Source organism: Oncorhynchus gorbuscha, linkage group LG15 (genome assembly GCF_021184085.1).
Source record: "Oncorhynchus gorbuscha isolate QuinsamMale2020 ecotype Even-year linkage group LG15, OgorEven_v1.0, whole genome shotgun sequence".
Classification (NCBI taxonomy): Eukaryota; Metazoa; Chordata; class Actinopteri; order Salmoniformes; family Salmonidae; genus Oncorhynchus; species Oncorhynchus gorbuscha.
The window spans coordinates 36,205,990-36,228,215 of record NC_060187.1 but is presented as its reverse complement, the minus strand read 5'-3'; the positions used below and the strand labels follow the sequence as shown (position 1 = coordinate 36,228,215).

General features: G+C 42.2%; 1 protein-coding gene across 1 annotated transcript in view; it reads right to left on the bottom strand.

Moving 5' to 3' along the window:
• Window positions 1-22,226, bottom strand: part of sema6bb (sema domain, transmembrane domain (TM), and cytoplasmic domain, (semaphorin) 6Bb) — a 155,343-nt gene that overhangs the window by 15,755 nt on the left and 117,362 nt on the right. The window contains 1 exon segment of the mRNA XM_046300982.1: window positions 20,150-20,208. Coding sequence (XP_046156938.1) covers window positions 20,150-20,208 — 59 coding nt within the window.

The following is a 22,226-nucleotide window of genomic DNA, read 5'->3' as shown; positions in this document are numbered from 1 at the left end:
TCCCTCTAATATTTTTCAAGCACTGAGCAAATTTCAAGTCTGCTGAGCGCAAATTTGAACATTGTGAAAATGCTGTGCAATTTCCAGCGTGCGTTTACCGTGAACACTGAGGCTGTACCCGCTTTAAGTTACAGTTTTAACAGTGGCCATGAAGGCTACTGTGGCTATTTGATCATAATGTAGGCCTACCAGAGTTGCCTACCATCAAAAACAATGGAGCTAATGTATCCCATTACATTTTAACATGGAAATAGCTGTTCTTTCATTCAATCTACAGTAGCAGCCAATGCGTGGTGTTCAATGTAGGCCGACATTCATAAGGGACGGCAGGTAGCCTAGTGGTTAGAGCATTGGGCCAGCAACTGAAAGAGTGCTAGCTCGAATCCCTGAGCTGACAAGGTAAAAATCTGTCATTCTACCCCTGAACAAGGCAGTTAGCCCACTGTTTCTAGGCCATCATTGTAAATAAGAATTTGTTCTTAACTGACTTGCCTGATTAAAAATAAAAACATGCAAGGCTTGGCATTATTATTCCTATTCCATTATTTCTTCAAAATAAAACACTGCCTCTCAATTAGTTGTTTTACCTGACTGGCTTTTCAAAGAAATGTACCCATTTTGTGCTCTTGTAGGAAGCAATCACTCCCCTATTGCTAACTACACATGATCTATAACTGGGCTAATAACTCACTAACTAGCAAATTAAATTAACAAAATGTGCACACGTGGCTACATGCAGCTCTCACTCTGATCTCAAAACAAGCGCATCTACTCATAAAATGGCACAGATCCATACAGTATGTGGCAATGTTCTATTTGCATGTAGGCCAACTGCAGCTCTGATTGGTTATGCCACACTGTCTGTGTAGAGTACAGGTGCTTGTCAATGCAATAGAATCCTACTCCGATGCGTTCTGCCTACAGAAAAATCTCTTGCTTAGTTAGTTTTGCATACTAAGTCTTGCGTAGTTCGTTTTGTTTCGGTATGTTGCATTGGAAGTGGCTAGTATTGCGTTGATTCGATTACAATTCCCACAGTAAATGGAAACGTTAATAGTGTTAACTAACAGGGTAAACACTAGAAAGTTGAGTGAAGTTGAATCTTGTGCTTCTCTGTGGGTTGATACTGTACTTCTTCTGTGGAGCAGTCGCACATACACTTACACACACACACACACACACACACACACACACACACACACACACACACACACACACACACACACACACACACACACACACACACACACACACACACACACACACACACACACACACACACACAGCCAACGCTGCTATCCCATGTTATAGAGACATTGAACCACGGGTCAATTCTTGTTTCACACTGTGTTTTTAAATACTGTATCCCCGACATAGCTTATTCTAATATTTCTTCTACTGTACATTGTATTTTAGTTGCAGCGTTTATACACATCGGATATTTATATACTGGATTCTTGACATAGCTCACTCTATATTCTATGTACATTCTTGACATTCGACTGCATTCTTAGGAGGAAGCAACATAAGCATTTCGCTACACCGCTATAACTCCTGCTAAACACGACCAATAAACTTTTACCTGCGAACAGAGTGCTGGATTAGGGACAGTGCTAATCCCAAGGGTCTCAAAAGGATGTCACTCTGTGGGGGTTAAGAATGAGGCATTATGGGGCTCTGGGACCCAACTAACTGCGGGTAAGAACACTATTTCTCAGCCATGCAGCATAAAGATGTCGGATCTTAACTTGATCACTCTTTTGCCACAGAGAGTTTTCCTGCTGCATCAGGAAATTCAAATGAGTCTCACGAGTCCCCGAAAACGAGCAGTTCTCTTTCTCTCCATGTGGGGGCAGTCGAATCATTGGGATCAGGGCTTGCGTTGAAAATCATTTCAATGTGTAATTACATGAATCTGACATGCAAAAACATGGTATATTTGGAAAGACGACATCTGGGAGATTATGAGGAAATGATCAGAAGATAGATAAGAGTTACATAGTTCAGAATACCCAAGATCAGGCACACACAAAATAACCGTTTAAAATGTTTCATTAACAAGCTATAAGTGAATTATTGATGACTAGAGCTGGAAACATATCAGATGGCTTCCACAACATGTGAACAATATCAGAAAAAATGTGATTGTTAGACCTAACAACTAGAAATGGGATTGTTAGACCTAACAACTAGAAATGGGATTGTTAGACCTAACAACTAGACACGGGCAGATGTTTTAGTAAGTGGTGTCAGGTGTGGTCACGGGACGTTTCCAAGTGTCCCTAAACCTCTCCAAAGTGGCATATGTCTGTAAATGAGATAATACCAGGGCTATTACACATTTGCAATCCCTAAATGCCATTTGTTCAGTATAAAAACACAATTTCTACCATATCAACCTCACTCAAACATTGTGGTGTTATAGGGTATCCAGGATACATTCAAGTGTCCTTTCAACCTCTCCAAAGTGTCCGAATGTGGTAATTGCCACTATTTTTACACACTGGATGTGCCTAAAAGTGACACTTTACTATAAAAAACGAAATTTCTACAATACCAACCTCTCTCAAACATTGTGGTGGTGTTGGGGCATATACAGGGGATATGGATACCTACAGCGCGTAAGCAGGCAACATCATATTTTTGATGCACAAAGATATAGTCACTCAGTGGAAATTTGATGTTGCAATTAAGTCATACATCCCTGCCAACCTAAAGATTAATTTGATACCCCCCATGTAGCTAGAGCTCAAACACAGAACATATCAAAGCTTACCTTGAATGTTTTCTGATCAATAATAGTAGGTCACAGGCAGACAAATAAGATATCTTCATGATCTGTGGAGTCCTGGCTTTTGGTGTGTATCAACGGATTCTGTGTTTATTTCGTTTATGCTTCACAACACTGACCGGAATGTAGATAGCAGCCATCTTGAAATGAGGTCATCGGCTCGGCCTGCCCTTATGAATGTGTTTGCCCATATATGGTAGTAAGTCATACAAAAGATTTGAAGGTACCGATCAATAGCCAATATACTCAGCTTTCCACAGACACCCTGCTTTTGCAGATAGGGGCTACTGTTCTTATACCAGACTGATTTTTTAATAAAAAAAAAAATCAAATAGGGTCCCCAAATATGGGGACTTTACCTTTAATGAACATAACATTAATAGGAAAAAATAAAATAAATAACAAATAGGCTACACCAACATTAGTTTCCATTCATACAGTAGATTTGACATGGTAAACAATGAAATACTTTATTTCTATCGTAAATCGCCTTTAGTCTGTTTGAAAAAGTTGTTCCAATTCCAATACCAACTAGAGGGTGAATGTACAGTACCAGTCAAAAGTTTGGACACACCTACTCATTCATGGTTTTTCTTTATTTTTACTATTGTCTACATTGTAAAATAATAGTGAAGACATCAAAACTATGAAGTAACCCAAAAAGTGTGGGATGTCTTTCCTTCTTTATGTGTTTGAGCCAATCAGTTGTGTTGTGACAAGGTAGGTGTGGTATACAGAAGATAGTCCTATTTGGTAAAAGACAAAGTCCATATGGGAACAACAGCTCAAATAAGCAAAGAGAAACGACAGTCCATCATTCCTTTAAGACATGAAGGTCAGTCAATCTGGAACATTTCAAGAACTTTTAAAGTTTCTTCAAGTACAGTTGCGAAAACCATCAAGCACTATGCAGTGGTGTAAAGTACTTAAGTAAAAATACTTTAAAGTACTACTTAAGTAGTTTTTGGGGATATCTGTACTTTACTATTTCTATTTTTGAAAACTTTTACTTTTACTCCACTACATTCCTAAAGAAAATAATGTACTTTTTACATTTTCCCTGACACCCAAAAGTACTTGTTACATTTTGAATGCTTAGCAGGACAGGACAATTGTCTAACTCACGCACTTAACCTCCCTGGTTATCCCTACTGCCTTTGATCTGACAGACTCACTCAACACAAATGCTTGGTTTGTAAATTACGTCTGACTGTTGAAGTGTGCCCCTGACTTTTCCTAAAAACATATTTTTTTTAATCGTGCCGTCTGGGTTGCTTAATATAAGGAATTTGAAATGATTTATACTTTTACTTTTGGTACTTAAGTATATTTAAAACCAAATACTTTTAGACTTTTACTCAAGTAGTATTTTACTGGGTGACTTTCACTTGAGTCATTTTCTTTTAAGGTGTCGTTACTTTTACTCAAGTATGACAATTGGGTACTTTTCCACCACTGGCGCAATGATGAAACTGGCTCGCATGAGGACTGCCACAGGAAAGGAAGACCCAGAGTTACCTCTGCTGCAGAGCATTAGAGACCACAGCATTCTGCAACATTACGCTATCCCATCTGGTTTGCGCTTAGTGGGACTATCATTTGTTTTTCAACAGGACAATGACCCAACATACCTCCAGGCTGTGTAAGGGCTATTTGACCAAGAAGGAGAGTGATGGAGTGCTGCATCAGATGACCTGGCCACCACAATCACCCAACCTGAGTTGGACCGCAGAGTGAAGGAAAAGCACCCAACAAGTGCTCAGCATATGTGGGAACTCCTTCAAGACTGTTGGGAAAGAATTCCAGGTGAAGCTGGGAATGCCAAGAGTGTGAAAAGTTGTCACCAAGGCAAAGGGTGGCTACTTTGAAGAATCTAAAATATAAAAATATATTTTGATTTGTTTAACACTTCTTTAGTTACTAAATGGTTCCATATATGTTATTTCATAGTTTTGAGGTCTTAACTATTATTCTACAATGTAGAAAATAGTTTTAAAAAATAAAGAAAAATCCTTGAATGAGTAAGTGTGTCCAACGTTTTGATTGGTTCTGTATCTTGAAAGACTGGTTGCAAGCACGACTAAGGTAAACTGGTTGCAAGCACGACTAAGGTAACACTGACATCTTTTAGTGAGCGGTAATAGTGACCAATAATGGTTGCAATTGAGATCAGCTGTGCGGGTGAATTTAGCGTGTATTGATGGTTTAACGAGACATCAGCTTGTGATAATCTTAGTGCCATTGATGGTTGCAATAGGCCGTTATTATTTTTGGTTTATTTTCCATTAGGCCACATTCTGTAGGCTAACTGTTAGCCTCTCCATTGTTATATAATGAAAGGTGTGAGAACTAATAATAGGCTGCTGTGTTTCCCTGGCTGAGTTCATGAGCTGATTTGGGCCATCAGTTGATTGACAGATGTAGGCCTACTGTTGAACGAAACATTTTCCTCCAGTGTGGATGCTCATCCACGTTTTATAGTTAGGCAGTAGCCTATTGATAGAGGAAATTATGGTTGAAATGACTAATTATGTATACATTCCAATCAGAACTGACTAGTCCAAATGCTATAATGTACTGTACATGTGAATTTTCTCTCTTGCTCCCATTCCCAATTGTATATAATGTAGTCAGGAGTTTAGTAACAATGAAGGTCTGTTCCTTAGTTCATTCAGTTGTACAAATCTCCAGGTGGTGGGAACGGCCCGTCTCCAGATTGTCTAGAATGTTGATTTATACTGACTGGCCTTGACTTCGTGCTGATAACGTGAAGGCTCAAGAGCTAGAGGGCCCCTCTACTTGTAAATAGAACGTTTGGAAAACGCTGACGTCATTTTCAGTTTATAACCTGTGGAAATATGTGTATGCGTTTAGTACTCTCTTGAAATAAACGCTGTTACCTTTGGCTTTTAAGACTGGTCTCAATCTACTTCATGCATAATTAATGAACTTACAACTCATTAATGAATTCGAAATGAGTGTGAATTGGTTTTGGCTATAAAACATACAGGAATTTAGAATTCCTCTATCACCTATGTATAATTTATCAATATTGTTCTGGTCTTTGGTGTGGATTGAAAGCCTATATTGTGTGGCTTTTAATATTTCATTTCAGAAAGCTGTCAAGTTGTTTATGCACTTGAGTCTATCCAAAGACAATTTTGGTGAGCTGAGACACTTTATTTCAATCATTTTAAGAAGTAAAATGAATAGTCTGATCATTTACACATCAAAGAAAACACAAATAACTTTTTGACCTAATGTAGGCTCAGGCTGGTCACTACAGTATAATCGCCCAGCATTGGGTGTGAACTCATGAGGCTTGGAGTCTGGAGCGCGCTACATAGACCACTGCACTACGGCAGTTCACAATGCTCTAGCAAGCACTAAGAATACTATGAATACTGATGATATACAGGTGCGTCATTTTTTAATGATTTTGTTTTAAGCTTTCCCGAAACTTTAACCACTCGGAATTAATGCCTAAACTGTTAACATTTGAATGATTTCTGTTTTAACTCTGTATCCATGTGGAATTAACCCTGTAACCACGCAGAATGAATGCATCAAAAATAGACCTTAACCTCTTCAACCTATGGGGGCGCTATGTCATTATTGGATTAAAAAACGTGCCCGTTTTAAGCGCAATATTTTGTCACGAAAAGATGCTCGACTATGCATATAATTGGCAGCTTTGGAAAGAAAACACTCTGACGTTTTCAAAACTGCAAAGATATTATCTGTGAGTGCCCCAGAACTGATGCTACAGGCGAAACCAAGATGAAACCTCACAGGAAAAGAGCTGAATTTTTGAAGCTCTGTTTTACTATCGTCTCCTTATATGGCTGTGAATGTGCCGTGAACGAGCTTATGCTCTCTGCCGTTCGTCCAAGATGTCTGCAGCATTGTGACGTATTTGTAGGCATATCATTGGAAGATTGGCCATAAGAGACTACATTTGCCAGGTGTCCGCCCGGTGTCCTTTGTCTAAATTGGTGCGCAATTGTCAGTGGCACTCATTTTACCATGCAATACAGAGGGAGAAGCACACTTCCAGGAACGATACATCATTGAAGAGATATGTAGAAAAACACCTTGAGGATTGATTCTAAACAAAGTTTGCCATGTTTCAGTCGATATTATGGAGTTATTTTGGAAAAAGTTAGGTGTTTTTATAACTGAATTTTCGTTTTTTTTTTGGTAGCCAAACATGACGCAGAAAACGGACCGATTTCTCCTGCACAAATAATCTTTCAGGAAAACTGAACATTTGCTATCTATCCTCATTGAAAACATCCGAAGTTCTTCAAAGGTAAATTATTTATTGAATGTTTTTGCTGGTTTTTGTGAAAATGTTGCCTGGTGATGCTAACGCTAAATGCTAATGCTAAATGCTAACACTAAATGCTAAATGCTAGTTTTGCTATGGTAGAGAAGCATATTTTTGAAAATCTGAGATGACAGTGTTGTTAACAAAAGGCTAAGCATGAGAGCTAGCATATTGATTTAATTTCATTTGCGATTTTCATGAATAGTTAACGTTGCGTTATGGTAATGTGCTTGAGGCTGTAGTCATGATCCCGGATCCGGGTTGGCTCGACGCAAGAAGTTAATCTATGAGTCAAAGGGCAGTAGGCCAGATTCAAACCCATGTTGACTCTGGGTTATGTGTGCCAGGTCAGTGGCTGTAACCGCTGGAACACACAGGCATTGCCTTCAACATACAATAAAACAATCGATCTAAAACAATTGCTTTTCCCTAACGTAAAATACATATACCCCCTACAAATATGTCCATTTATTATAATCCACATCAGAATTCACACAAGATGCGCTGTAGCCTGCATGTACCCTACATACAGTGCCTTGCGAAAGTATTCGGCCCCCTTGAACTTTGCGACCTTTTGCCACATTTCAGGCTTCAAACATAAAGATATAAAACTGTATTTTTTGTGAAGAATCAACAACAAGTGGGACACAATCATGAAGTGGAACGACATTTATTGGATATTTCAAACTTTTTTAACAAATCAAAAACTGAAAAATTGGGCGTGCAAAAATTATTCAGCCCCTTTACTTTCAGTGCAGCAAACTCTCTCCAGAAGTTCAGTGAGGATCTCTGAATGATCCAATGTTGACCTAAATGACTAATGATGATAAATACAATCCACCTGTGTGTAATCAAGTCTCCGTATAAATGCACCTGCACTGTGATAGTCTCAGAGGTCCGTTAAAAGCGCAGAGAGAAACATGAAGAACAAGGAACACACCAGGCAGGTCCGAGATACTGTTGTGAAGAAGTTTAAAGCTGGATTTGGATACAAAAGGATTTCCCAAGCTTTAAACATCCCAAGGAGCACTGTGCAAGCGATAATATTGAAATGGAAGGAGTATCAGAACACTGCAAATCTACCAAGACCTGGCCGTCCCTCTAAACTTTCAGCTCATACAAGGAGAAGACTGATCAGAGATGCAGCCAAGAGGCCCATGATCACTCTGGATGAACTGCAGAGATCTACAGCTGAGGTGGGAGACTCTGTCCATAGGACAACAATCAGTCGTATATTGCACAAATCTGGCCTTTATGGAAGAGTGGCAAGAAGAAAGCCATTTCTTAAAGATATCCATAAAAAGTGTTGTTTAAAGTTTGCCACAAGCCACCTGGGAGACACACCAAACATGTGGAAGAAGGTGCTCTGGTCAGATGAAACCAAAATTGAACTTTTTGGCAACAATGCAAAACGTTATGTTTGGCGTAAAAGCAACACAGCTCATCACCCTGAACACACCATCACCACTGTCAAACATGGTGGTGGCAGCATCATGGTTTGGGCCTGCTTTTCTTCATCAGGGACAGGGAAGATGGTTAAAATTGATGGGAAGATGGATGGAGCCAAATACAGGACCATTCTGGAAGAAAACCTGATGGAGTCTGCAAAAGACCTGAGACTGGGAAGGATATTTGTCTTCCAACAAGACAATGATCCAAAACATAAAGCAAAATCTACAATGGAATGGTTCAACAATAAACATATCCAGGTGTTTGAATGGCCAAGTCAAAGTCCAGACCTGAATCCAATCGAGAATCTGTGGAAAGAACTGAAAACTGCTGTTCAAATGCTCTCCATCCAACCTCACTGAGCTCGAGCTGTTTTGCAAGGAGGAATGGGAAAAAATTTCAGTCTCTCGATGTGCAAAATGATAGAGACATACTCCAAGCGACTTACAGCTGTAACCGCAGCAAAAGGTGGCGCTACAAAGTATTAACTTAAGGGGGCTGAATAATTTTGCACGCCCAATTCTTCAGTTTTTGATTTGTTAAAAAAGTTTGAAATATCCAATAAATGTCGTTCCACTTCATGATTGTGTTCCACTTGATGTTGATTCTTCACAAAAAAATACAGTTTTATATCTTTATGTTTGAAGCCTGAAATGTGGCAAAAGGTCGCAAAGTTCAAGGGGGCCGAATACTTTCGCAAGGCACTGTAAGGTACAATGGAGGTATGGTGGGCGTTGTATATACAAACACTGCTTCCAGCTGCCCCCTGGCGGCAGTTACAAATATTTTTCAGCTATTCAAATCTTCACGCTGCAGGATTATTTTCCTCCTGCACAAAAGGGATCAAATTCAGATCTGACATCTGTAGAACGCAATTATCCATCACCAGATCAGCACTCTGCAGTTCGACATGAATGTGTATCGTTGGGGTTCTTTATTTCCTGTTGACATGCAGCAGCCCAATGGTGGTGTGTTAGCCAGCGGTAGGGCCTCTCACGACCGCTGCTTGCTCTCTCTGATATCAGCTGACGGATAAGAGCTGCTAGCCTATCAGTTTTCACCCTGCTATCTGGTCTCTCTCTGCTCTCCCTGCTCTCTCTCCTGCAGGTGTCTGACACACGACTCCCCATCTCTCCTGCCTCTCTCTCTCCTCACCACACTCCTCACAGGAGAGACCCAAGTGACAGAGAAGAAGCCCTCCAGGGGGTTCTCACATCTCTCCAGATATTCAGGATTGATGCTGCACTCTTTGAAACAAACTGCACCCACCCCCTTCCCACCACCCGCTCATCCTCTGCAGAGGAACGTAGGCCCTCACATTTCACAAACCCGCACCTCTTGTGTAGCGAGGGGCGTCAGTCAGAGCTGCAGTTCAAGCATCTCAGATCTTTGCTCCATGGTTGAGATGTGTGTGAGTGGAATGGTAGGCTGGCGTCTGCTGTGTGTGGGTTGCTTTACCCTCCCTCTCGTTGTGTAAGGAGCGGAGCAAAGACAGCCAAGCAGGGATGACTTCAGCATAGTCAAGGTCACCAAGCCCTCCCATAGCAGACAGAAATGGACTTCTGCAGTGTCTCAGCCGGGTTCAGCATCAGGGAACCCATTTGTCATCTGGAGGTTTAAATGCTGTACTTACTACTCCCACAATGTAAATATAAAGCACTAATCTTTATCCCAATGTAAATATATAGCACTAGTCTTTACGGTCTCCTTTCAGGCCTCAAAGAGGAACACTCCCTAACCCACACCAAGCCGCACCAATTAGAATGTCCCGATGTCGTAAATTTGCCAACTAATTTTCTCTCCCTCCCGCTTCCACTCCTCCTGAGTCCTTGCTCTGCAGTTGTCACCCGCTAACATCACGCAACTGCTTCGGTTCACTCATGCTCTCGCTTCATTGATGTGCTGTGGACCTCAATTAAACTGATTGCAACCCGCTGTTCTCTAAGTCAAAACACTGGCTTACTTCGGAAAATATTTTCACAGTGCCATAATTGCTTCCATCTGTAACTGCTCGGCTCGCTGGTGAAGGCATGTCATTATGCCTGAGTGCTTTCACGGCGACGAGGAAGGAGCGAGTGGCGAGAGAGTGACGAAGGAGCGTAAGAGTTGACTATTGTCTTTTGTCTTTGTTCACACCAGTAGTGGTACATGGGTAAAATCGCTGGGGAAGCCAAGCCAGAAAAAAAAATCCATATTACAACCTGTGTGTTGTGATAATTGTGTTGTTTGATCTATAACCTGTTAGTAAGAAGACACAGTGGCAGAAGACACAGTGGCAGAATAAATTCAACCACACATTTGTTTCATTATAAGCTGGAGAGCAACCTCTGTCCAGTGAAGTCCACAAAGCATATTGCATGTAACAAACAGTTACATCATCTACAGCATGGTCAAGCAAGTTCATGTTTCCAACATTTTCGGACCACTAAACAACTATTAATTTAGAACCACGTAGAGTTACCTCAAGTCGCAAAGAAAACAGAAGATGCCTCCACTATTCCAGCACCATCAAATAATCTATGCTTAGTCTAATACAGTAAATCAAAGATACCAAAAACAATTTAGTCCAATAAACATAAGCTAAATATGATGCTGCTGTCCATGGATCTGATTTCTGTGTGTTGAGTCCCGACTTGAAGAGAAACGCCAGTGCCATCCTTCTCTCTTTCATGTTGACGAAACGGTCTATCACTCTGTCATACAGTACACAATTTTATTTGTTGTTGTCCTGCTACCTGGCTAAAATGCTTTCTCGCTAGCATAACTTAATTTGATGGGCAACGTTAGCTAGTTAATATTAGCCTTCTACATCTATCCACATATTGAACTTCCATCCTCTCAAGCCAGGGGCACAACAATGTATGAATTAATGGTTAGATCAGAATCACAAGTTCTAATCATTGGCCAGTATGGAGAATTAAGTAAAACCACAAGCCCAAATCCCTTTCTCCATCAAATCAAATCGCAGTCTCACATAGGTGTTCCTTTTGTCCATGTGGGAAAGGGCAGTATGGAGTGCAATAGAGATTGCATCGTCTGTGGATCTGTTGGGGCGGTGTGCAAATTGGAGTGGGTCTAGGGTTTCTGGGATAATGGTGTTGATGTGAGCAATGACCAGCCTTTCAAAGCACTTCATGGCTACAGATGTGAGTGCTACGGGTAGGCAGATTACCTTCATGTTCTTGGGCACCGGCACTGTGGTGCTCTGCCTAAAACATGTTGGTATTACAGACTTGGACAGGGAGAGGTTGAAAATGCCAGTGAAGACATATTCGCAGTGCACGTCCTGGTAATCTGTCTGACCCTGCTGCCTTGTGAATGTTGACTTGTTTAAAGGTCTTACTCACATTGGCTGCGGAGCGTGTGATCACACAGTCTTCAGGAACAGCTGGTGCTCTCATACATGTTTCAGTGTTATTTGCCTCGAAGAGAACATAGAAGTAGTTTAGCTCGTCTGGTAGGCTCGTGTCACTGGGCAGCTCTCGGCTGTGCTTCCCTTTGTAGTCTGTATTTGTATTTTGCATTTATTCTGGATCCCCATTAGCTGCTGCCAAAGCATCAGCTACTCTTCCTGGGGTCCAGTATAATTAAGGCAGTTTATACAATTTTAAAACATTACGATACATTCACAGATTTCACAACACACTGTGTGCACTCAGGCCCCTACTCCACCACTACCACCTATCTACAGTACTAAATCCATGTGTAAATATGGTGCATTTGCTATTGTGTGTGTGTGTGTGTGTGTGTGTGTGTGTGTGTGTGTGTGTGTGTGTGTGTGTGTGTGTGTGTGTGTGTGTGTGTGTGTGTGTGTGTGTGTGTGTGTGTGTGTGTGTGTGTGTGTGTGTGTGTGTGTGTGTGTGTGTGTGTGTGTGTGTGTGCGTGTGTGTGTGCGTGCCAATGTTTGTGTTGCTTCACAGTCCCCGCTGTTCCATAAGGTGTTTTTTAAATGTAATTTTACTGCTTGCGTCAGTTACTTGATGTGGAATAGAGTTCCATGTAGTTATGGCTCTATGTAGTACTGTGTGCCTCCCATAGTCTGTTCTGGACTTGGGGGACTGTGAGGAGACCTCGTGGCATGTTTTGTGGGGTATGCATGGGTGGCCGAGCTGTGTGCCAGTAGTTTAGACAGAAATAAAAGTAGTGATGAAGTCAATCTCTCCTCCACTTTCAGCCAGGAGAGATTGACATGCATATTATTAATATTAGCTCTCTGTGTACATCCAGGGGCCAGCCGTGCTGCCCTGTTCTGAGCCAATTGCAATTTTTCGTGGCACCTGACCACACGACTGAACAGTAGTCAAGGTGCGACAAAACTAGGGCCTGTAGGACCTGCCTTGTTGATAGTGTTGTTTAGAAGGTAGAGCATCGCTTTATTATAGACATACTTCTCCCCATCTTAGCTACTACTGCATCAATATGTTTTGACCATGACAGTTTACATTCTAGTTTTACTCCAAGCAGTTTAGTCATCTCAACTTGCTCAATTTCCACATTATTACAGTATTTAGTTGAGGTTTAGGGTTTAGTGAGTGTTTTGTTCCAAATACAATGCTTTTAGTTGTAGAAATATTTAGGGCTAACTTAATCCTTACCACCCACTCTGAAACTAACTGCAACTCTTTGTTGAGTGTTGCAGTCATTTCAGTCACTGTAGTAGCTGGCGTGTATAGTGTTGAGTCATCTGCATACATAAAAAGTGGCAACATTACGTACAAAATAAGTAAAAAGTAAGTTACAAACAACGCAAATAAATGAACAAAATACAATAGGTTGGGGATGTCTGCCTTCCTCTCCGGAGCCATTTGACAGCTCCATCCATGTATAATTTAGGAAAAGGCCAGTTTTATCTAGCTAGCCACTGGAGTGCAGAAACACAAAGAGATTCAAATTGTTTCTGTCAATGACGTATGCTCTCGATGCGATGTGATTGGAGGGAAGCCAAATCCAAACTGGCGCACCAGCACCATTCACAGTTGAGGTGACAACAATGTCATACTCTTTTGCATCAGACAGCATCAGATTGATGGTCTACACATACAGAGACAGAGGGGCACTGTTTGTTCGCTCGGATGCTTTCTCCGGTGAGATACATTCAGCCTCAAAATAATTTTATATGTTTCTTTTTGTTCTTTTTCTGTCATTTTGAATATATGCCACTGATTCGGCTTCCCGGTGACGTCTTTCTGGAAAAAGGCAGATTTGTAATGTGCTGACTTGGAACAAAAAGGGATTGTGCCAGTGGGACTCAGTGTTAATTGCGTCTATGATAATACTGACAAAATTAGTTGTTAAACTGTAACAAGTGTGCTGAGAGTCGGGAAGCAAGTTCAGGGAGTGAGTGTTTTAATAAATAAAAGAAACAATGACCATGAAACACAAACAAATTCAAACAAGATCGGATGCAATGTTTCTACAGGAGAAGACTGTTTTTCCATCCACAAGTTGACTCAAGAGACATCTGAAAGTACCAATTTGTAAGTCGCTCTGGATAAGAGCGTCTGCTAAATGACTTAAATGTAAATGTAAATGTACATCATTCCAATATATAAACTCAGGTAATAACCGATTGATAATTCTAGCTAGTTAGATTGTTGCAACCTATCAGACCACTACTTATGACAGAACTTTGATTACAATATATCTACAGTATAACTAAATGGTCAAGACTGCGACCATTTAGTCACATTTAGCAACCCTTTGACTTGGCTGTGTGAGTAAAACATTTAATTAGTCGCATCAGTGCGAGCTGAACATTCATTACAAGGTCACCTCAATCAAATGTTTCAAAAACATATTTTTTGGGGGCTGTTAAAACCATTATTTGGTCAAACAGTAAAGTGCATTATCCCTGTAATGAGTGTCAGCTCAGCCCCTAGACCTGTTTCCCTAGGGCCTGTTTCCCTAGGGCCTGTTTCCCTAGGGACTGTTTCCCTAGGGCCTGTTTCCCTAGGGCCTGTTTCCCTGGGGCCTCAGAGAACACTGTCACGCACACTGTCTTCAAACTCCCTGTCATAGATGAGCCAAAGCACAGCGTGCATGTAATTCCACATCTTTTAATAAAGTTAAACTTTCACCAAAAACAAAAGGTAATCAGAAACCGAACGTGACACAACCGTGGCGCACACAAACACACACAGAAAATAAATAATTACCCACAACATTAGGTGGGAAAAAAGCTGCCTAAGTATGATTCCCAATCAGAGACAACGATAGACAGCTGCCTCTGATTGGGAACCACACTCGGCCAAAAACAAAGAAATAGAAAACATAGAATGCCCACCCAAATCCCACCCTGACCTAACCAAATAGAGAAATAAAACGGCTTTCTAAGGTCAGGGCGTGACAGACACATGAATGTTCTTGCAACGTCTCATGAAACGAGTCATCAATACTGTATATTCTGAGAACATTAACTACATTCTAGATAAGTTCTGTTTGACATTAAGGGAATGTTCTCCTAACTTCAACCCGAAAACATGTTTAAAATGTTCTCAGAAGGTTTTTGCTAACATACAGTTGAAGTCGGAAGTTTACAAACACTTAGGTTGGAGTCATTAAAACTAATTTTTCAACCACTCCACAAATTTCTTGTTAACAAACTATAGTTTTGGCAAGTCGGTTAGGACATCTACTTTGTGCAAGACACAAGTCATTTTTCCAACAATTGTTTACAGACAGTTAATTTCACTTATAATTCACTGTATCACAATTCCAGTGGGTCAGAAGTTTACATACACTAAGTTGACTGTGCCTTTAAACAGCTTGGAAAATTCCCCAAAATTATGTCATGGCTTTAGAAGCTTCTGATAGGCTAATTGACATTATCTGAGTCGATTGGAGGTGTACCTGTGGATGTATTTCAAGGCCTACCTTCAAACTCAGTGCCTCTTTGCATGACATCATGTGATTATTTGTAAAAAATCAGCCAAGACCTCAGATTTGTTTTTGTAGACCTCCACAAGTCTGGTTCATCCTTGGGAGCAATTTCCAAACGCCTGAAGGACCACGTTCATCTGTACAAACAATGGTATGCAAGTATAAACACCATGGGACCACGTAGTCGTCATACCGCTCAGGAAGGAGATGCGTTCTGTCTCCTAGAGATTAACGTACCTGGGTGCGAAAAGTGCAAATCAATTCTAGAACAGTAGCAAAGGACCATGTGAAGATGCTGGAGAAAACAGGTACAAAAGTATCTATATCCACAGTAAAACGAGTCCTATATCGACATAACCTGAAAGGCCGCTCACCAAGGAAGAAGCCACTGCTCCAAAACCGCCATAAAAAGCCACACTATGGTTTGCAACTGCACATGGGGACAAAGATCGTACTTCTTGGAGAAATGTCCTCTGGCCTGATGAAACAACAATAGAACTGTTTGGCCATAATGACCATCGTTATGTTTGGAGGAAAAAGGGGGAGGCTTGCAAACCGAAGAACACCATCACAACCGTGAAGCACGCAGCATCATATTGTGGGGTTGCTTTGCTGCAGGAGGGACTGGTGCACTTCACAAAATAGATGGCATCATGAGGGAGGAAAATTATGTGGTTATATTGAAGCATCACCTCAAGACATCAGTCAGGAAGTTAAAGCTTGGTCCGAAATGGGTCTTCCAAATGGACAATGACCCCAAGCATACTTCCAAAGTTCTGGTAAAATGGCTTAAGGACAACAAAGTCAAGGTATTGGAGTGGCCATCACAAAGCCCTGACCTCAATCCTATAGAAAAAATGTGGGCAGAACTTTAAAAAATGTGTGCAAGCAAGGAGGCTTACAAACCTGACTCAATTACACCAGCTCTGTCAGGAGGAATGAGCCAAAATTCACCAAACTTATTGTGGGAAGCTTGTGGAAGACTACCCAAAACGTTTGACCGACCAAAGTTAAACATTTTAAAGGCAATGCTACCAAATACTCATTGAGTGTATGTAAACTTCTGACCCATTGGGAATGGGAATGTGATGAAAGAAATAAAAGCTGAAATAAATCATTCTCTCTACTATTATTCTGACACATCACATTCTTAAAATAAAGTGGTGATCCTAACTGACCTAAGACAGGGAATTTTTACTGGGATTAAATGTCAGGAAAAGTGAAAGACTGAGTTTAAATGTATTTGGCTAAGGTGTATGTAAACCTCCGACTTCAACTGTAGATAGAATTTTCCCATAACTAACGGAAAACTGGACACTCAAACATTAGGGATTACATTACAAAAACATTCTCTCTCCCTAGAATTGTTAGCTGAGACATCACTTTAGGGTTCTAGCCTTTTCTTATTGACTTTGTTTAACATTTTGCGAGAGCTAAAGGTCCCTTACAACAAATGAAATAGTAGACGGTTGAAGTCTAGCCCAACACTTAGCCGAGTTTACCCTGCTGAAACCAATACTCCTGCCAGGCAGGTCACGACCTGGAAAACCTGAACTCTGCGGCCGCGTGGGGCAATAAACGCTGGTAAGTGGAGCTGACATGTTAGATCATCCGTTAACACCACAGAAAAATCCTGCTCATTATTGTTTTTACACCTCTGGAATTTATTACCTGACATGCTTAGAGGAGGTTTCAGAACTGACTGGGCTCAATGTAAACATGATTAGAAGTATACATCCAGCAGTAGGCTAAGGAAGTTCTGGGGACAGAGTGATAGAGTTGTAGGCTGTGGGCCTGACGCGAGGTAGGATAGGCCCAGGCCCTCAGCATGCAGAGCCAAGCGCATGCAAACACACACACACACACACACACACACACACACACACACACACACACACACACACACACACACACACACACACACACACACACACACACACACACACACACACACACACACACACACACACACACACACACACACACACACACACACACACACACACACACACACACACACACACACCTCTGATTGGACTCAACTGACTGAGCAGCCCTTCACCACAAGTCAGCTCAATTAAAAGCTGTGTTGTCTACATCTGCTTTGATCAGGACTGATTTAGAGGAGACAGGCATAACAAGCTCCTGTCCTGATCTCTGAAGAAGATCTCTGTGTTGATCTGTAAAGGAAGAGGGACAGCGACCGCTGCCCTCTTATCTTGGACTGGGCTGCGGTAGACCACCATGGGATATACTGTACATGCACTGAACCTTTGATACAACAGAGGAGAAGTTGAGGTAGAGGGAGAGGGCGAGAGAGTGAGAGTGAGAAAGAGAAAGCGAGGTGAGAGAGTAGGAGCAGGCAGCCTCCATGTGTCACCTGGCAGAGTTACTGCCTCGTCACGATGTCGGTAACAGGAGCATTGACAACTTGGTGACACCAGAGATGGCGGTAGCCTCCTCACTCCATCTGTTGTGCCCCTGTCTAGGACCCCAAGCTCTGCCACGCCTCCATCCTCACCCCTTCATTACCTTCTTCCCTCACCCTCACTCCTCATCACCTTCTTCCCTCACCCTCTCCCTCAGCTCCTCATCACCATCTTCCCTCACCCTCAGCCCTCATGGCTGTAAACTGCTTTAGAGATTCACTCCTGATATTTATTTGACTCAAATCGAGCCAAAAAGCAGATGAAAATCGATTCCCCCTCCTTTCCTTCGTGTGGCTACTTTTATCTGGCTAAGGAGAGGGAGAGGCAGTTAAAGGCAAGTTATCAGAGCTGTCCATCCATCTCCCTCTGTGGGTTGCTGACAGGCCTGGCGTGGAGGGAGGGAGTGTGGTCTGGTTTGCACTTGGCTGTGGCTTCGGCTGTGTGCAGTGTCACCACTGAGATGCTGCAGAGCCCAGCTATGCTCCCTCACTCAGAAAGAGTGAGGAGGAGGGAGGGAGAGGGTGATGAATGTTGCATTACCCCATAGAGAGATGGATGGAGCATAGCAGGCCCTCTTCTATCTGCCTGCTGGAGATTCAGACAGGTGGGATATGTCAGATAGAGGTATATGGACTCAGCTGAGATTCTTCTGTCTAATCTACCTCAGAGCTTTGCAGACTCACACCTGTGTGTGTGTGTGTGTGTGTGTGTGTGTGTGTGTGTGTGTGTGTGTGTGTGTGTGTGTGTGTGTGTGTGTGTGTGTGTGTGTGTGTGTGTGTGTGTGTGTGTGTGTGTGTGTGTGTGTGTGTGTGTGTGTGTGTGTGTGTGTGTGTGTGTGTGTGTGTGTGTGTGATGGACTGATGTGACAATTCACAGGTTTCAAATAGTAACACTGAATGATGAAAGTCATAACTGATTTATTTTCTACTTGCAGCTTTTTGTCTTCTTCAGACTGTCTATTGAGTAGGTTGATGGTTTCAGAGATCTGTTTAGACCATCTGAGTGTTGTACACTGGGGAAGCTATGTGCTGTAAAAACTAAAATAGCATCAATATCAGACAGAGGAAGAAATTGAAGCACAAGTTCATCACTTTCTAAGGCACAGAGCTTAATGATTCTGGCAGCTGATATGATGCTTGCACATCCTTTTGGCAAGCGTACACACGGCTATTCAGCACCATTCATCTTGTGAAAACCAACAACACCTTTGTCAGCAGTAGTCAGGACCGCCACGCATTTGTCATGTCAGTATCAGAACCATTATCTAAGACAGATCATATGGGAGAATCCTGGCAACATCCTCAAAGAGACGCTGGGTGCTGAGGCTAATGCACCTTTATGTATACTGACCGACACAGGGTCAAGCAAGCTTAGGGGACGAGTCACAAGCCACCGGACTAGCACTCCCAGACAGACAGTGATCAGGGTCCAGGGTGGTGCAGAGGGCTCCAGGGGTGAGGGAGCATCTTCAAACAGCCCCTCTGAAGACTTATGTAATATTGATCTTTGTGGCTCTCCAGGTGCATGGCAGATGAACTTGGAGAACTTGAAGAGGCGGAGGATTCATTTGCACGAATGCCTCATCAGAAGTAGCGGTGGGATCAAAAGAGCCAGGGAGTCGAGGAGATTTCTGTCTGAGGGATCGCTTTGCTTTGCTGTGCCGCCATCATTTTCATATCAGAAAGCAACTAGGAAAACATCAAGGCGAGGATACCCAGAGACGCATAGTAATTAACCAGAAGTAGAAACAACTACAAAGCAAAGCTACAGAAGAGGAAAAAGAGAACTTCTGAACATTGCCAAAAGTAAGAGTAAACAGAGGAGAAAACAAATATGGGTAAAACATACATGGGGATTTCTACATCTGCATTGCTTGCTCTTTGGGGTTTTAGGCTGGGTCGGTATAGAATTTTGAGACAACTGCTGATGTAATAAGGGATTTATAAAATACATTTGATTGATTATTAATGATGATATGGAGCTAGACGGCAGTAGAAGCGGCAGGTAGCATAGAGGTTAAGAGCGCTGGGCCGAAAGGTCACTAGTTCAAATCCCAGCGACAACTAGGTGAGGAATATGTTGATGTGCCCTTGAGCAAGGCTCTCAACCCTAATTGCTCTGGATAAGAGCGTCTGCTAAATTACTTAAATGTAAAATGTAGAGTATGATGTTCTACCCTAGAGTAGGCAGTTATGTAAGAAACACTGAATCAACACAAATACAGCTTGACATTACAGGATGGTAATAATCAGAAAGAAACACTTCTCTTACCATCACAGTCGCCCAAGTGGGACACGTTCCCGTGTTCTATGTCCTGCTCGAACGGCAGTCTGGAAGAGGGGAAAGACGATCATTTATCAATTCACACATAAACAATACATAGGCCTACTGCAAGCTTTGGTCACTGACAGAAACCTCTGCTTTTCTCTGGTCAACAAAACATTGTACCAGAAAAGGACAGGAATACTTTTTTTGTGTGGAGTTGAGAGAAATAATACTGTATTGTATACCCCCAACTATGAAAGCTGGTCTGGAACTTTCAATTCGTACTATAAAAATTATTTACCATTTCTACTTTTTTAATAGGAGAAATTGGAAAATCAAAAGGGGCTTTGACATTATATGATGAAGCGACAAAATTAAAATTCAATTAAAATGGGTGAGTTCCAGGGCCTCCAGGGTGGTTAAGGGTGCTGTACTGTGCCACCAGAGACCCTGGGTTCGCGCCCAGGCTCGGTTGCAACCGGCCGCGACTGGGAGGTCCGTGGGGCGACGCACAATTGGCTCAGCGTCATCCAGGTTAGGGAGGGCTTGGCCGGTATGGATATCCTTGACTCATCGCGCACCAGCGACTCCTGTGGCAGGCCGGGCACAGAGCACGGAGTTTCCTCTGACACATTGGTGCGGCTGGCTTCCGGGTTGGATGCGCGCTGTGTTAAGAAGCAGTGCGGTTTGGTTGTGTATCGGAGGAAGCATGACTTTCAACCTTAGTCTCTCTCTCGTTGTAGCGATGAGACAAGATAGTAGCTGTTCTTAACTGACTTGCCTAGTTAAATAAAGGTTAAATACCATAAAGGTCCTCTAAAGAGGAGAAATAACAGTAACAGTTTGTTCTTCAAAATGGCCCCTGTCCAATGAGGTAATTTAAACATGGGAAGTGCTCAAGGCTAGAGGGAAGGCTGCGTCGCCACAACCAGAGACAGCTCACTGGGATGCGTCTCCAGCTCTACAATTAGTTGAAAAGCCCCAAACAACAAAAAGGTCAACTGAGTGTTTCACTGCCTGAGAATAACTTTGAGAAGTAAGTTTACACTGGAGTGGTTGGAGGGTTATTGTGGATATATTGCTCACCCTCATAGGGTATATTGTGTTGGGTAAATGAAGGCAGCAGGCCTGGTGTAGCTGGGTATTGTGTTTTGTCACAATACCCTTAATGGTGAGAATGTGAATAAGTTTAAGGATTTATTGTCCCAGAGTTTAAAGGAGACCAGATTACAGGTACAGTTATAACTGGAAGAAATATGAAGGCTAATAAACAGATGCAAAACACCTACAGTAATAAAACAATATCAACAGATATACTAATCAGTAAGGAGCCTAATTATCTTTGTTCCAATATAGTCCATGTTACAGTCTTACATTGCAAACAATGGAGAGTTTTCTCATCACCCAGCATCATTTTCACTTTTCCAAATGGAATTTATCCTCAAACGGGAACATCACTTGATACAGGATCAATGGACAGGTTGACCGCCCTTGCTAAATCAAATCACAACACTGGGCCCTTAATTGTATAACGGCGAGGCCGTAAGGTGCTCTTTAAGGCTCTGTTGTCTGTAACTGCTGGCACTGTACCTGTGTTTGCACACATAATTCAATAAGCTGCCTCTCTAAAAAGAGATTTGATTTCACTGGGCTGGGCGGACGTGAGGCAGAGCGGGAGGGAGTGGGAAGGTTTACAGCCCAGAACAAGAGGTGAGCTGCCAAGACAGCCAGGAATCGTTCTGTGGCAGGCGTACAAGAGCAACGCAACCCTGACAAAGATGTACACCCAGCTATGGATATCAAGCTGTGTTGAAGAATGCAGCATTGTTGTGAACACATAATGGCAATAGCAGATCTCCTGGATGAATAAATGTACACAGCTCGCTCTGACAGGATAACTAAATAAGGACATGTTTTCCTAGCCACAGCTTGTGTTGCAGGCTTATAACTGTAGGCTCTGTCAGAGCTTAGGCATAACAGTCAGTATAAATAGAGAGTGTCACAGCAACCCAGGTGGTCCAGGCATCGACTAGACAGAGAACCAGGCAGAGAACTGGACAGGGAACCGGGCAGAGAACTGGGC